This window comes from Vespula pensylvanica, chromosome 20 (genome assembly GCF_014466175.1).
Source record: "Vespula pensylvanica isolate Volc-1 chromosome 20, ASM1446617v1, whole genome shotgun sequence".
In the NCBI taxonomy this organism is placed as follows: Eukaryota; Metazoa; Arthropoda; class Insecta; order Hymenoptera; family Vespidae; genus Vespula; species Vespula pensylvanica.
The window spans coordinates 1,234,970-1,251,442 of NC_057704.1; the positions used below are offsets into that span (position 1 = coordinate 1,234,970).

The window sequence follows — 16,473 nt, forward strand, 5'->3', positions numbered from 1 at the left end:
GAGGGCTTACCGAAAAGAGAGAGAGAGAGAGAGAAAGAGAGAGAGAGAGAGAGGGAGAGAGGGAGAGAGGGAAGGCTTGCTTGCTTGCTTGCTTGCTTGCTTGTGCGCGCGCTCACGTTGGGTTAATTTCATCTTGCCCCAGTTACGGGGCAGGCAGGGTGAACGAACTAGCCTCGCGCCAAGGCCCCGTCGACCTACTTTCCTGGCCGCGCGGATCAACGCGCGCGAGAAAGAGAGATTGAGTGAGAGAGAGAGCGCGAGATAGAAAGAGAAAGAGGGGAGGAAGGAGGTAGGGACGATCAGCGAGGGAGAGAGAGAGAGATAGAGAGTGTGTGGAGGGAGGACGTCGACTACGCGAATAAGAGAGGGTGGGAGTCCCTGTAGAGAGGCTCGCGCGCTAGCCTCCTCTATCTAGGCTAGGAGCGAGAGGAGGCGGAGAGTGGCGGAGGCCGAACGACGAGGGCAACGAACTAGCCTCGTCCCGGGCCCCGCGACCTACATTCCAACTCTCTCTCTCTCTCTCTCTCTTTCTTTCTCTCTCTCTCTCTTTCTTTCTCTCTTTCTCTATCTCTCTGTCTGTGAACGCGCGAGCGCCGCTGGAAAGTGAAACCGTCTCTCTCTCTCTCTCTATTTCTCTTTCTCCTTCTCCTTCTCTCTCTTTCTCTTCCTAATTTTCTTCCTACCTGAATCGTGATCTACGATACAACACGAACGGATTTTACGAGGCTGTTACTACTGGTTAATACCAACGTTCGAGCTAACGTACGCAACGTTAAACCGATGGCCCGAGCTATAACGTTTCCGATCACTCTCGCTTTCGTAGTAGAAGTACGTAGCAGTGGTAATAGGATATCGTGTACTAGCAGGAGATAAACCAACTTATGTTAACTCGAAATGGCTTACCGGCCAATACTCGTCCTAGGAGATTCTCGCTGCTGTCCTGACGTTGTTGCTGTTGTTGATCTTGTTGAAATTGTAGCTGCTGCTGCAGTAGCTGTTGTTGATCTTGTTCTTCGATCGGTTGCGTTTGGCTCGAACGACAGCATGTATTACTTTTCATAGTCGGTGCATTCGTCGCAGGTGACGTCAGGAGAGCTTGACGTTGCTCCTTGTCATTATCCAAAGGTTCGTTCGACGCTGAGAGAAGAATATCACCCGAGGGTCGTTGATCCTCGGCCGCGCTACTGCCGCGAGGCTTGAACTTCTGCACGGTCATCGCGGCCCTCTCGCACCCTTTCCAAACTCTTCCTCTTCTTCTTTATCTTCTTTCTCTTCTTCTTCTTCTTCTTCTTCTCAAAATCCTTCTTCCTCTTATATTATTTGTGACTTCTTTTAAACGAATCGCCAATCGGAAATAATTATTTATTCGAATCGAACGCGTGCCCTTCTTCCTCCTCCTCCTCTTTCTTCTTTTTTGCTATCGTCCGCTTGCGGAACGTAAACAAGCCGCGACGGCGACGCGTTAACATGCCACGCGGGAGCGCTGTCACGGTTCGTCGAGTCGCGTGGGTCGCGACGCGTTTCTCCTCCTCCTCCTCCCCTCCTCCTCCTCCTCCTCCTCTTCTTCCTCTTCTTCCTCCTCTTCCTCCTCCTTCTTCTGCTCCACCTCCTCTTCCTCCCCTAATCCTCCTTCGTCAATTCAAAACGCACAACTCGTAGTGTAAATCGCTTCACCTCTCCTTCCGCTCCTCCTCCTCCTCCTCCTCCTCCTCCTCCTCCTTCTTCTTCTTCTTCTTCTTCCTCTTCTCTTCCTCTTCTTCTTTTTACTCGTCTTCGGCACTCTTGATGATCCAACACGACGAAAGATTTCGTTCACTTTTCTGATCGATTGATTATTTTCCGACGACGACGACGACGACGAGAAGAAAAACGAAAAGTGAAGTGCGACGGTGAATGAGTGAGAGCAAATGAGCGGGCTAAGGATTGGTCTTTTGGTGAGATATCACCGCGATATGTTAGGCGAGTTTAGACAGACGGACAGACAGAGAGACAGAGACAGACACAGAGAGAAAGAGAGAGAGAGAGAGAGAGAGAGAGAGAGAGAGAGAGAGAGAAAGAGAAATGAAAATAGATAAATAAAAAAATGTTGCCGATTGAAGTCTCGAGAGATTTGTATAAACGCGCACCGCGTGGCCGTCGCGCGCGTCGGTAGCTGCGTGTGAGCCTCGCGCCAGCTAGATAGCTCGCTCGCTCGCTCGCTCGCTCGCTCGCTCTCTGCGGTTCAATCGGTCTCTCGTGTGTGTGCCGTGCGACGCGGTGCGCGAGTGAGTTTCTCGCGGCGTGGTATACCGCGGCATCGTAGCGCCTGCGCGAATGTAACAGCCAGGCGCGTAACTCTCTCGTCAAAACGCCCCGTTCCTTTTACTTTTCCCCGATTCGATATAAACCAGCGATATATATCTTTGTTAAAAAATCTTTTGAAGAAGCATGAAAGAGAAAGAGAAAGAGAAAGAGGAGATATCACGGTTTATTAGATAAACTCGATTAATAATAAATAAATAAATAAATAAATAAATAAATAAATAAATATGAAAAGTGATAACGAAGATTATGTAGTATAATATTGAGAGTATCGTTGATGCAATGACTGATTTAAGAAATAGTTTCTTTTTCTTTCTTTTTTTTTTTTTTTTTAATACTTGTATCGTCGCTTGTATCGTCCTTGTTAATTTTCTTTTATTATTATTCTCGATGGGAAATGACGTAGTCGCGGATTCATTATATTTCGATCATTGAAGTCTTTTCTTTTGATAACGAAGAATCTTGCGAGCTATATATATATATATATATATATATATATATATATATATATATATATATCGAAGGTGAAAAAAAGAAGGAAGATACGAGAAGAGACGAGTTGAGATCCGTAGCGCGGGAAGATCCGCGGTTAGATCGTGCGCGTCCCCGGAGAAGAGAACCGTTCCGTTCCGTTCCTATGGCCAATTGGCACGGTTGACCCGTCATTAGGATCAAGGATTTTCGTCGACGTGGTGTACCAGAGCCGTACGACGGACGGCTTGGCCTTTATTACGCTTATTCGCATCCTCTTTGCGAGTGGCTTCTATTCTAACGAAACAACAACGTCGCATTGTTGTTATCGTTTCATCGCCGCGAGAAAGAAAAGCGATTCGAGAAGAAAAGAACGATTCGAGAGAGAAAAAATCGATTAGATCGATTTCTTCTATATTTTTCTAATTTATCGCCATAAAATTTTCTTTCATTTTTTTTTTTTTTTTTTGATCCATAAACGTTCAATAATCTAAACTAACAAAAAGAAAGAAAGAAAGAAAGAAAGAAAGAAAGAAAGAAAAAAGAATAAAATTCGTATGGAAAAAAAGAATAGAAAAATATATCGAAAAAGAATATTCAAAGGTATGGAAATGAGCAGAGGCGACGATACTCGCGTGAATACGACACTGTCTAGCGTGATACACAATCACGGAATACAGTGTGTTTCATCGTTGACTCACCAACACTCGAAGAGTGAAAGCCGTTCAAACGCGCTCCTCTCGTCGCATTTTACACCTACGCTCGGCACCGCACGTGGTAACGTGGTTTACGTCGACGAAAAATAGCCTCGGCCCAGGTGAGAGAACCAGAGAACGAGAGAGAGAGAGAGAGAGAGAGAGAGAGAGAGAGAGAGAGAGAGAGAGAGAGAGAGAGAGAGAGAGACTTGAAATTCCAAAAGTGGGGGTATACTAGAATGGGATAAAGAGAAAGAAAGAAAGAGAGAGATAGAACGTAGTGCTACCGTGCTACGTTAACCGGTCGTAGCTAGCTAGCTAGCTGGCTAGCACCGCTTGTTAACGGTTGGACCTAACGTAATCTAACACGCTCTCTAAGCATCTCTCCCCTGACCTGCCTCAACATCGAGTCGACGTACATCGTATGTCACGTGGTATCAACGGCCAGGGACGTCTAACGGGAGGCAAAGTTCTCTAGCGCCCTCTCCTTAAACTCTCTCTTCTTCCACTACGATATTTACTTTTTTCTTCGAAACTTTCAACGATTCCATTAATCCTCGTCTAATTAATTCGATAAGAATTTTCTTTCTTTACCCTTAAAAAATTATCAATGACTTTTTATACGATTATCTCCGAGTATCGAGAAAATGTAAATTTCCGAATAGAACGTTGATCAATAACTTCTTATCATCATCATCATCATCATCATCATCATTATCATTATCATCATCATCATCATCATCATCATCATCATCATCATCATCATCATCATCATCATTATTATTATTATTATTATCATTATCACTATTATTTGAAATTATTTTACTGGAGGTTTCAGTTTTATATTTAATCTCGATGAAATTGGATACTTTTTGTCGTTCCACGAAGAAAATAGCAAAATTTATTTGGCCCCGCGAAATTTTCCGTACTTACCTATCTACCCTACTACTCTACTTTACTCCTCCTCATTTCCACCTAACGCGTTTAACTGTCTACGAAGACAACTACGTCGAGTACGCGATTTACGAGCGGCGACAGTAGTCGAATGGTTACGGGGGCTAGACTTGGGGGGTGGTGGGTGGGGATACGGGTGGAGGATCTGCGGCCAAATTTTATGGCTATGCGGTTTTCGCGAATCTCTTTATGCGATGAACATAAATTTCCAAGATGAGACGACCTCCCTTGCCCACTGTGACGAGCTCGTAAATCATTCGTCTCGTTCGAATAACGAACGTCTCTTTCAATTCTTAACGTTGACGCGACGACCCACACCTAACTAAAGGGGTTCTTAAAGTCTTACCGTTAAAGTCATACACGTAAGAGCGAGAAACGATGATTCCTCATTTAGCTTCGCGGTGAAGGCCATCGTTAAAAAAAAAAAAAAAAAAAAAAAATGAAAAAAAAAAGTGAAAAAAGAAGACCTTGTTGATGTAAGTAAGCACGCGGCAGATATTTCGTAAGGAACGAAACGTCCAAATATTTTTTATTTCTTCTTCTTTTTTCTCCTTTTATTTTTTTTTCCTTCTCTCTCGAACTTAACGACCGAGAATATAACGTCTATAAATAATGATTAAATGTTTTCAAATGAAGATGGTCGCGGTCGTTGTGAAATTCATTGGATTCCGAATAAAAATATATGTATAGATAATCGTGGTAATAACCGGATCCTTGAGATTAAAATATAATACAATCGTAACGACGACATTGACAGTTTTCAACTACGAAGTGTATATCGCGCGTTTTTTAACGAAAAAAAAAAATAGATAATTAAAAAACAAAAAAACAGAGAGAGAGAGAGAGAGAGAGAGAGAGAGAGAGAGAGAGAGAGAGAGAATAATGTCGAGCAAACAAAAGACGAAGAAAGCAATAGGAAAAAAATTAATTCGTTTGTGATAATCGACTAGGAAGGCCAACAATTGTCGATCGTGGCTAGCTAACGGTGCTCATTAAATTGGAGCAAATTGGGTTCACGGTTTTCGCGAAGGTTTCCCCTCTCTCTCTCTCTCTCTCTCTTTTTCTCTCTCTCTTTCTTGCACATATGCATTTAAGCACAAACACAAGCGCAAGAACGCGTTGTCGGTTGCCGCGCATCGTGGCCGCGTCAGCGATTAACGAGGGTCGTTTCACGTTGCAAAATCTTCGCGTACCGTGCGAATCTGTGCCAGTGGGCTACGTGTATACGAGTTCCAGGTATTTTACAGTCCACAAGCCGACCTCACTTTCGTATGCACGTTGATAGATATATACATATGTATATATGTATCTATGCACGAATGCACGTTTGTACGTACGTACGTACGTATTTATATAAGTGCGTATAACATTGATATATAAAAGCTTGCACCGGCGAATGACCTTAGTTCGTCGTCATTTTCAACAAAATGGAAAGACAAAAAAAATTTCACTTGCGCCAACAAAATTTCTTAATTTGATTCAATTCGTTTTCCTGGCAAATAATTCCTCGTTTCCTCGTTTGTACTCTCGTTGCTTAACTTATGTAACACGAATCGTTTCTCAATACACCACTGATCGTTTCCTCGTTTCGTCGTAAATAAAGCGTAACGTATTAATAAAAAGCGATCATCGAGAAATTCGTTTATGTTTTTCTTCGATCGATCGATAATCGATCGATCGAACGATGAATCAATTCGAAGAGAGGATACTCAACGAGTATATATACGTACGTATGTAGGGTATTATCAACGAGTTGTTTTGAAATAAAAAAAAAAAAAAAAAAAAAAAGGAGGAGGGAGAAAAGAAAATAAAAAGAAGAAGAAACTATTAGAACGCATTGCAGCAACGCGAGGAAAAGGACAAAGTCCCACGCAAAACTCCGGGAGCTCATAGACGTATATATACGCGTGTGTATACGTAGGTATGTTAAGCCATAGATACGAACGTATCTATCTATTCAGACTACTCCCGTATCCCTGGTACGACCATTGTCTTGAGATGCATGTAGGCCTGCCATCGGAATGTAATAAAATTCTTTCCTCTCCTCCCTCCTCTCTCTCTCTCTCTTTCAAAGTTTTATTCGCTTTAAAGTTTCTCTTTCATAAATTTCTTACATATAAAAAATTATTGATATCAAACAATTATATTACCAGATGGTATGAGAGCGGTCGTTATCTCATTGCGTTTAAACAAAAATTTGTGTGGGTGGTTAATTTTTCTTTTCGTCTTTTTAAAGCACAAGAATCGGCTCTCCTAGTCCTTTAATAAAGATTTATATCGACGAGAAGGACGAAAGCAAAGAATAAAAAGTCCGGCACTATGTATCCAGTTGAAAATCCAATGTGAAATTTCTCCCTGTCGTCTTATTATTCTAAAGAATAGAAAAGTAATAGATCCGTGGCATAGAAGTGGCTCGGATTAGGTTCCGTTTGGCTAGACGATAAAATTCCGGGGGTAAAGTCGTAAATACGATGGATCGATCGATCGATAAATATCGATTGGGTTGGTCGAGTGGTTGTAAAGAGAGTGAAAACGTGCTCGTACCCGGTGTTGTCGTACCCGGTGTAAGAACTTTATCTGACTACCGTGTCGTAGGGAACAATTCGCGCTAACGTAACAACCGTCTCGCATAGTCTAGCCAGTCTTGCTCTAACGTAATAGACACTACTGTGCGGCAACGCAGAGTTACGACGACGCCTCCGTTTCCGCGCTTTCGGTTTGCTTTCACCCGGCATCTCTCTTGTTGCGTCATCGATGACGACTTTAATGCGACTTCCTTATGTGTGAGAGAGAGACAAAAAGAGACAGAGAGAGAGAGAGAGAGAGAGAGAGAGAGAGAGAGAGAGAGAGAGAGAGAGAGAGAGAGAGAGAGAGAGCTTTGCTTAGAGAACGTAACGTTGAATATTTAAATATCAGATATCGGCCTACGATGATATCCCACCGAAGAGAGAAGAGAAATCGGGCCGATCTTTGATGAGAAAAAGAAATAAAAGGAAGAAAAAAGAAAGAAAGAAAAAAAAAAGTACTTGATATTTATTATAACGACGATATTTATTATTCGTTCGACCCACGATCATAAGATAGGATTAATCGTTACAAGGATAACGCTACATCGTTCTTTCAACTAGTCGCTATAACGTTCGCGTATATTTATAATATTAACGACTCGTTCGAATCTTTCAACGAACGTTAGTTCGAGATACGGACTAATAAATATATATTTCATTTATAATATCAATTATGATTTTATTTATTTCCAATTAGATTTTATATTATACGAGGTTGGATATATAATTAATTGAGAGGATATATAATTAATTGAAGGTGGAGGGGGGAAAGGAAATGAAACGGTATGATAATTTTTATCGTTCGATCGTTCGATCGATTAACCCGTTTAAAAGAGAAAGATCGGCTGAGACGAGAATGAGAGGAATATGAAGAAGAAGGACGTCTAACGAAATCTCTCATCTTTCAACGAGCGTGGAGAACGAAGACGAGGGGAGACGAGGTAAGAGAGAAAAGTGTCCAAAGGCAATCAAATGCGATTGCTCAAGAGCGTAGCCAAAGTGCGGAATGCACGTTGGTCAGCGCGACTCTCGACCAACCTCTATTCGGATTCGCTTCGGCGACTCGGGTGTAGTAACTTTTCCGGGATAACCACCATTTGTTTGGCAATAAAGACGAATTGTAAAAGTCGAATAATCGAATAATAGAATTATTCATCCATTACGATTAGTCCCGTTCGTTTTTCCATTTCTTGGAATTATATTTTCGTAGCACGTAATTCGCGTTCGTACGAGAGTATCGTTATTAGATACATTCTACTTATCGATCTTTTATGGATATATAATCTACCGAGTTTTATCTTTACATTCGAATGAAATATAGGATATATATGTACATATGTAAATACGTTACACATGAATGAACTAACGACAAAAAGAGCTCCGCTACGGTTTCCTTTTAATCGCCGACAAAGCATAAGGTGCGCGCGCGTTCGTTAGCTTTGATTTATTTATTCGAGAAATTATCGAGATGAAAACGTTGCACCGGTGACACTGCATTTATAGAGATAGAATAGTGCGTGTAAGCCACGTGCATCGACGAAGCATTGTCCTCTCGTTACGAGTTCACATTCCAAACGCATTCGAGCGCATCGGCGCGCGTTAAGTAGCGTTAGATGACCCGCTACCGTTGGCATACTTTCCTGACCGATCGAAAATCCATCGATATCTTTGCGCGACCGTTCGTTCGTTCGTTCGTTCGTTCGTTCGTTCGTTCGTTCGTTCGTTCGTTCGTTCGTTGCTCTAACAACCTACCGCCGAGATGACGCCGCCTAGCTTCGACGACTTTAAAACTATCACGAACGTCCTAGACAAAAGAAACCATCCACTGTGACTAATTAAAGCTCGCTTCGTTTTCTTTTTTTTATTTCTCTCTCTCTCTCTTTTTTATTCTTTTTCCTCTTCTCAACATTTTCATTCGATCCAGGCGATCCATTTTTTTCAACAGATTCCATCTAACCGATTGCACAATATTCGATAAGTAATCACGCAATTCAATACTTTCCTCTTCCTTTTCAAATGAACGAAGTTAATCGAACGTTTATACACGCTTCATACACACGTAAAACGTATTAAAGCATTGGCTAACGAAATGTAATATGTAAATTTGTACTTGAATACGCGAATAAAATACTCGTTGGAAATTTGAAAAGTATAGATAAAAGTATTGATAATCGGAAAGTAGTTTTCTTTCTCTCTTTCTTTCTTTTTTTTGAAATCATTCCTGGTATAACTCGTTCACATCTCTCACCTCCTTTCCAACTTTGGATATAGAGTAGAGAAAGAGAGAGAGAGAGAGAGAGAGAGAGAGAGAGAGAGAGAGAGAGAGAGAGAGAGAGAGAGAGAGAGAGAGAGAGAGAGAGAGAGAGACTTTCCTGACTTTATCGTTCCAGTCAACCTACCTCAGCCACCAACAGCCTACTCCTATATAACAGCATTGCGAAAGAGGGACAAGACCCGGTTACCTACATTCTCTATACACCGGCTATCGGTGAGCGATTATACATACATATATACATACATACATACATACATACATGTATATATATATGTATGTATGTATATAGACGTATATACTAGTCGTCTGTACCAGCATCTTTTTCTCTCTACATCTTTCAATCCTTTGGAGCAACAAGTCACTTTTTCCGGTTGACCCTACCGTGAAAAAGGTTCCTTTGATAAATGATATGCCATTTATACGGTTAAAACAATTTTTATGTTTTACTTTTCTCAATTTCCGTTGAAAAGGTTTAAGAAAAATATCTATTGAAAAATTTTCTTTCGTATACAGTGACGTGTTATATACTCTCTCTTTCTCTCTCTCTCTCTCTCTCTCTCTCTCTCCCTGTGTCTAACTTTATTTAATTTACGATGTTTGTTACAGTCGTAGATACTCGTATAAATCGAAAAGCTATGCAGCAGTGACCTCGCTGGCTGGCGCTAATCGTTTGCGTAATATATATATATATAATTTGTCAAATCGTCATGTATCGTTGCCTTCCTTGAACTGTCTTTTCTTTTCATTTTTAAGGGGCTTCGTAAGAACCGAATACGCAAGGTGAGTCATGTAACTACGAATAGACATATTCGAATACATATTTCGATAATTATTCAGAATGTTTCGAGATATTCAAAAAAAAAAAAGTGAAAGAAAGAAAGAAAAAAAATTGCGCTTGAAGAAATGATTTTTCGCAAACGATTGAATTATTAATAGACGTTAACGTGTTAATTATACTCATCGACGCGTTATTTTAAAACGTAATGGATACGATCGTACGAAGACTTTCCTTTTTTTTTTTTTTTTTTTTTTTTTTTCTTAAATCCGATCGTGAACAAGATGTATTTTTTTTACATCTCGTTCACGATCGTGCAAGATGATATTTCTCGTTAGTTTAGAGCGCGGAGCTCGGTGCTGGCTGAGCGCACGGTATCTTATATTAGATACGGTCAAAGTGCAACGTCCTCTCTCTCTCTTGCTGGTCGAGGTCGAACTTGGCGGGGGCTAAACGAACGAACACGGTGGAATATTTAAGGGCTCCTCGTGCTATATAACACACATTTTATATTTGTATTGGCGTTTGGCTTTAGTTGAAAAAAAAAAAAAAAAAAAAGAAAAAAGAAAAAAGGAACAATAATTATCCAACTCTATATTAATCTAGGAGCTATATAAATAGCCGATCGCGAGTAGAAAATTACGAGTGCTCATAAAACTATTTAGTATCTACTTTATAAACGTGGCAGGGGGAAGAAAGATAAAAAGGAAAGTGATAAAAAAAAAAAATAAAGAAATAAAAAAACTACATAGAATCGACGAAAAATCTAAAAATGAAAATCGGTAATCGAAAATAACAGAACGCAAATATCATCATACGAGGAAAAAGAATTCTCGATACGTCAGCAAGTCAAGCCCCTTCTTCCCTCTCTCTTGCCATTAGTAACTCTACTACTAGCGAAGCTTCATCCCCCACTCTTTATCATGCGACTTCGGTCGACTTCGGCTTCCCTCGTAACCGAGCTTTCGGGTTAACGTCCTCTCACTGGGGCAAGCGGCCTCGCTTCCATCGAAATCGCATAGGCAATGTTACTCAGCTTCGTCACAGAGCTTAACCATGCGCACCAGGTAAATTCGGTCCACCACTTTGACCCTTCGTTCATACTCTTCGTCCCCACCCTCTTTCTCTCTCTCTCTCTCTCTCTCTCTCTCTCTTTCTCTCACTCCCTGTCTATCTATATCATTCTCTCTCATCACGTAGTACAACTTGGCCAAAACTGAGAAATAAATCGAAATCGATGCTCGATCAAAGTTCGAAGATGAATTGCTATATTCTCTATCTTTCTCTTTGTCTGTCTGTCTGTCTGTCTCTCTCTTTCTCTCTCTCCTCTCTATGTTTCTTTCTCTCTCCGGGCTTATCTCTTTCTTCTTCATCGAACTGTTAACAATCCTTGCAAATGTATCGTCCCTGGAAAGATTTTACAATCACGCAAACAGCGACACTCTTCTCGGAGGTGTTGAAGTTTCTCCAAAGTAGGGCAGAATTCTGACGTCAGAAGCTAAGGAGAAGACGGGGAAAGAGAGAAGGGTAGAGATGGCTAAATCTTCATCCAGAACATTAGGCAATATCGTTCTTTCAACGAGAGAAGTTCACGAGAGCCAGAAAAGAAAAGAGAGAGAAAAAAGGAAGGAAGGAAGGAAAGGAAAGGAAAGAAAAAAGATAGAAAGAAAGGGAACGATCTACGTTACCTTCAGATTCGAGGAGAATTTTGAAAAGAAAGAATCATAGGGGAAAAAAAAAGAAACGACAAGGTGAATTAGTGCTCTGCCAAGAATTAGGAATGTTTCAACCTTGGAATACGGTATATGTCGTTCGAACGCGACCTTCTATCCTCCTCTCTTTCTACCGCTATATCCTCCTTTATATTACCAAGTTTCGAGAAAGAGAAAGAGAGAGAGAGAGAGAGAGAGAGAAAGAGAGAGAGAGAGAGAGAGAGAGAGAGACGTTCGCCTTGTCTCGAAAGGGATTAACACAGACAGTTGATAGAAATCGTTGATTCGATACGGCAAGAAAATAATTTCATAGGTCGCTCGATAATAAATCGTTCAAAGCCGAGTTATTTCGAGTATATCGAAGTATACGTGTGTGCGAATGAGCGCGTGCGTGAGTGCTGCGGTGCACGTACACGCACACGCACACACATTACTCACACGTACGCGTACACACGCGTATGCACGAGTGCAACGCACCGCCTGACTCTTTTAGATTCATTTTTATCTCCGGTTACGCACGCAACGAGATTACGGACAACGACACGACGGCGGAGAGGCTCGGCTCTTCTCTTTGTAAGTATATGAGTCGACCTGACTCGACTCGACTCAATTCGACTCTATTCGACTCGACTCATATGTGAGTGCATCTGCGTAGGAGCCAGCTACACTGACCTGCGTTACTGCATGAGGAATACCAACTAAGCACGGACGAGTTAAACGCTTCGAGAAAGTACCAGAGCCAGCTAAAGCTATACGTCGTCGTCGTCGTCGTCGTCGTCGTCGTCGTCGTCGTCGTCATCGTTTCGACTACTATACTACCCAAAGTGTCGTTGTCCGACGAACGAGTCTACTTTTGCCTTCGTTCTGTTAGCCTTCGAATATTCGAAACGTTAAGACTCTGACGTTACAGCTCATAACGTACGTAGATAATAATTTCCAACGCATTAGATTAGCCACGTAATACGGATTGAATTATCTAAGTTGTTGTAACATCGTATAAATTTGAAAAAAGGGAAAACAAAACAGAAAAAAAAGTTCCAATGAAATAGATATGCAAGAATATTTATACGTGCGCATATGCATACGTTCTTTTTCAATGAATAGTTGTTCCATGATTCTACGATTTCTTGCAAAATGCATACATTAAAGTTTCTTTTTCTTTTTCTTCTTCGATGAAAAAATACATAACTCTTTTCTTTCAGTTCCATTTATTCCCCAAACAATCTCCGTGCGTTGTATTCTACTAAAGGAAAAAAATCAATACTTTTATATATATATATATATATACATTATATATACATAGTCGTTGTAAAACTTCTCGCGAATCTACTTTCAAAGAGGCACGCGAACGATCGAACGATCGAACGAACGAACGAACGAACCAACGATCGATTCATCGATCGATCGCTCTGAGTTTATGGAATCCGTGATAAATTCAACGCGACTTTCCGATTCGAGCGAGGCTACGAGGCCGAACAAAAGTGAACGTCGCAAGGTGCGACCATCGACGCTCGTAATAACCTCCGTACGTGTGTGATCTATCGATCGTAGCTAGTCGATCTTTCTTCTCCTTCTTCTTCTTCTTCTTCTTTTTCCTTTTTCTCCTTCTTCTTCTTCTTAAAAAATAATCAATAGAGAAAGAGAGAAACTAACTAAGAGCTAATCTCTATCGTATCGAAGCTATTATTTGTTCTTGGACAACAACGAACGCTTTCTACTTAACAGCTGATCGATCGCATCGCATCGCATCGCTACAATAACGAACCAAACTAAATGTTTATCTCTTTTCTTCTCTTCTCTTCTCTTCTCTTCTCTCCTTTCACTTATTGTTAAGTCTACGAACGGTCAAAGAAAACGGAAAGTTGATTTATTAGCGGTGCTTTACGAGCAACTCGTGTCTTTTTCGATAGTGCGCGTTCTATGTACTTCGATCGATTAAATCGACATAATAGAAAATGAAAGCGAGAGTCCTTTGTGTACCTCTGCTATCTCTACTATACTAACCATTATTTTAATACGCAATTTTTATAATACTTAGTACCTCGCAGATCGTAAATTTTTATAATGATCTGTAAAGCTTAGAATAAAGTAAAATAATAAGATAATTTTCGGTGACGATTGATATTACAACGGAATATTATATCTTGAGTGAAAATTATCATCGTGGAATAATATCAACGAATTAAAAAAAAATATTGCAGTTTTATAAGATCGTCTTATACGTTTATAAATGTAAAATATTTTATACCATGCACACACACATTCACGCAAACGCACATGCACACATCTAAATATAATATCTCAAATTATTAATAATAATTATATCTACCTGAAACGAAAAAGTATAATTATGTCGAAACAAGACGAAGTTCCTTCTACGACTAATTGTAAGATCGTATACATTACGTATTCGTCCTCTCTCGGAAGAACGACCTTTATCGAAAGAAGACAAAGGTTAGTAAATACTTATCAATATTTCCAACGATTGATATTAGAACGGAATATTATACTTCGAAGAAGATAATGAAAATTATTATCGTAGAATAATATCAACGAATTAAAAATGATATCGCAGTTTTATAAGATCCTTTTATACCTGTATAAATGTACAATATTTTATATCACGCACACGCACACGCACACGCACATGCACACACCTAAATATAATATCTTAAATTATTAATAATAATTATATCTACCTGAAACGAGAAAGTATTTTACCTGTACGTCCGAACAAGACGAAGTCCCTGCTACGACTAATTGTAAGATCGTATACATTACGTGTTCCTCCTCTCTCGGAAGGACGACCTTTATCGAAAGAAGACAAAGGTTAGTAAATACTTATCAATATCATCAACGATTGATATTAGAACGGAATATTCAAAGTATAATTACTTTGAAAAAGATAATGAAAATTATTATCGTAGAATAATATCAACGAATTAAAAATGATATCGCAGTTTTATAAGATCTTTTTATACCTGTACAAATGTAAAATATTTTATATCACGCACACGTGCACGTACACGCACACGCACACGCACACGCACACGCATACGCACATGCACACACCTAAATATAATATCTTAAATTATTAATAATAATTATATCTACCTGAAACGAAAAAGTATTCTACCTCTACGTCCGAACAAGACGAAGTCTCTGCTACGACTAATTGTAAGATCGTATACATTACGTATTCGTCCTCTCTCGGAAGGACGACCTTTATCGAAAGAAGACAAAGGTTAGTAAATACTTATCGATATTTCGAACGGAATAATATACTTGGAAAAAGAAAACAAAATAGAAAGAAAAAAGAAGACAACGTGTTCTCTCGGTAACCACACGTTCCCCTCTATTTACGAACACACCGCATCCGTTACCGATGACGAAGACGTTGCGGCCACATTGAAAAAATCTAGATGCGCGCGTTAAGATTACAAACGAAATACGAAACTAAACCGAACGTGCGACGACAAGCGTCGTATTCTTCGGCAAAACTATACGAGGACTCAAGGGCATGTGCAAGCAACACGACGACGGCCAACTAATGCTCCGAGAATTCCGTCGATTCTTTCTTTCTTCTCTCTTTTTTTCTTTTTCTTTTTCTTTTTTTTTTATACTTCCCCTCGTGTCTCTCTTACACATCTACCAGAGTTCGCAACAAAACGTTCTCTTATGGAATTTATTCGTCGAAGGACAGAAGGAGAGAAGGAAAAGAAAAGAAAAAGAAAAAGTGCATTGGCTGAACGTGTTCTAATGCAAAACGGTAAAAAAGGAAAAAAAAAAAAAAGGGAAAAAGAAAAAACCCTTTCCTCTCTCTGAAATATATCATATTATCGAAGTTTCTACGAGTTTTCTTGTTGCCTTATAATCTCGATTGTAAATTGTAGTTAATTAGAACAAAGTAGTTCGCAACAATTCCGTCGATCTTAATCTACGATCGTTGCAAAACGGATATAGAGTATACGTATAAACGTATTTCACATACATATATATATATATATAAAACATTGCAAAATTTTTATCCGAAGATCTATCATATTTATTTAAAGATATCATTCTATAGAAAGAATGCGTATCGTAATCGTACACCACAGTCTTAATAAAAATATATATATATAAATATAGATACAGATATAGTATAAATATTAAATATGCATAAAATTCTATCGAATATCTATCTTCAGGATCATTTTCACGATAGGCAAATATAAGAAGACAAGGGTGCTCGCGGACATTCGATGCAGCGCGGCGATGAATGCATCGCTGCACTTGACGCGCGTGACACGCGATTCCGTGGTGAACAGAATCGTCGAGAGTTCACGGCGGTACGTTGTTCCACTGACAGAAGGCTTTCCCCTTCTCTTTAAGCCTTTCCTCCCACCATTGCTATCACCACACCACACCACGCCACACCACGCCATACCATGCCACGCCACGCCATACCACCCCACGTAACTACACCTCCCTTCACCTCCTCCTCCTCCTCCTCCTCCTCCACCTCGTCCTCCTTTGAACGATACTTACTTCTCAACCACGACTCGCGAGAACTCTCGTTAAACTCCGATCCATTCTTCGACCGATTACCTTCAATTACGCTATTATTTATTATAATAGACAGATCGACCATTCTTTCGCATACATACATACGTACGTACGTACATAGATAGAGAGATAGATAGGTACATAGATATATACACACGTACTCCGTGATTACGAA

At 40.1% G+C, this 16,473-nt stretch overlaps 1 protein-coding gene across 2 annotated transcripts in view; it reads right to left on the reverse strand.

Annotated features, from left to right (window-relative positions):
- LOC122636038 (nuclear hormone receptor E75-like) overlaps nt 1–16,473 on the reverse strand; it is a 137,915-nt gene that overhangs the window by 66,922 nt on the left and 54,520 nt on the right. Inside the window, exon 1 of one of the 2 annotated variants that reach the window (XM_043826860.1) lies at nt 904–1,231. The exons of the other annotated variant lie outside the window; for it this stretch is intronic. Within the exon in view, the coding sequence (XP_043682795.1) occupies nt 904–1,216 (313 nt within the window). The 5' untranslated portion in view covers nt 1,217–1,231. Of the gene's footprint in view, nt 1–903; nt 1,232–16,473 lie in introns of those variants that run through there. 2 annotated transcript variants of the gene reach the window in all.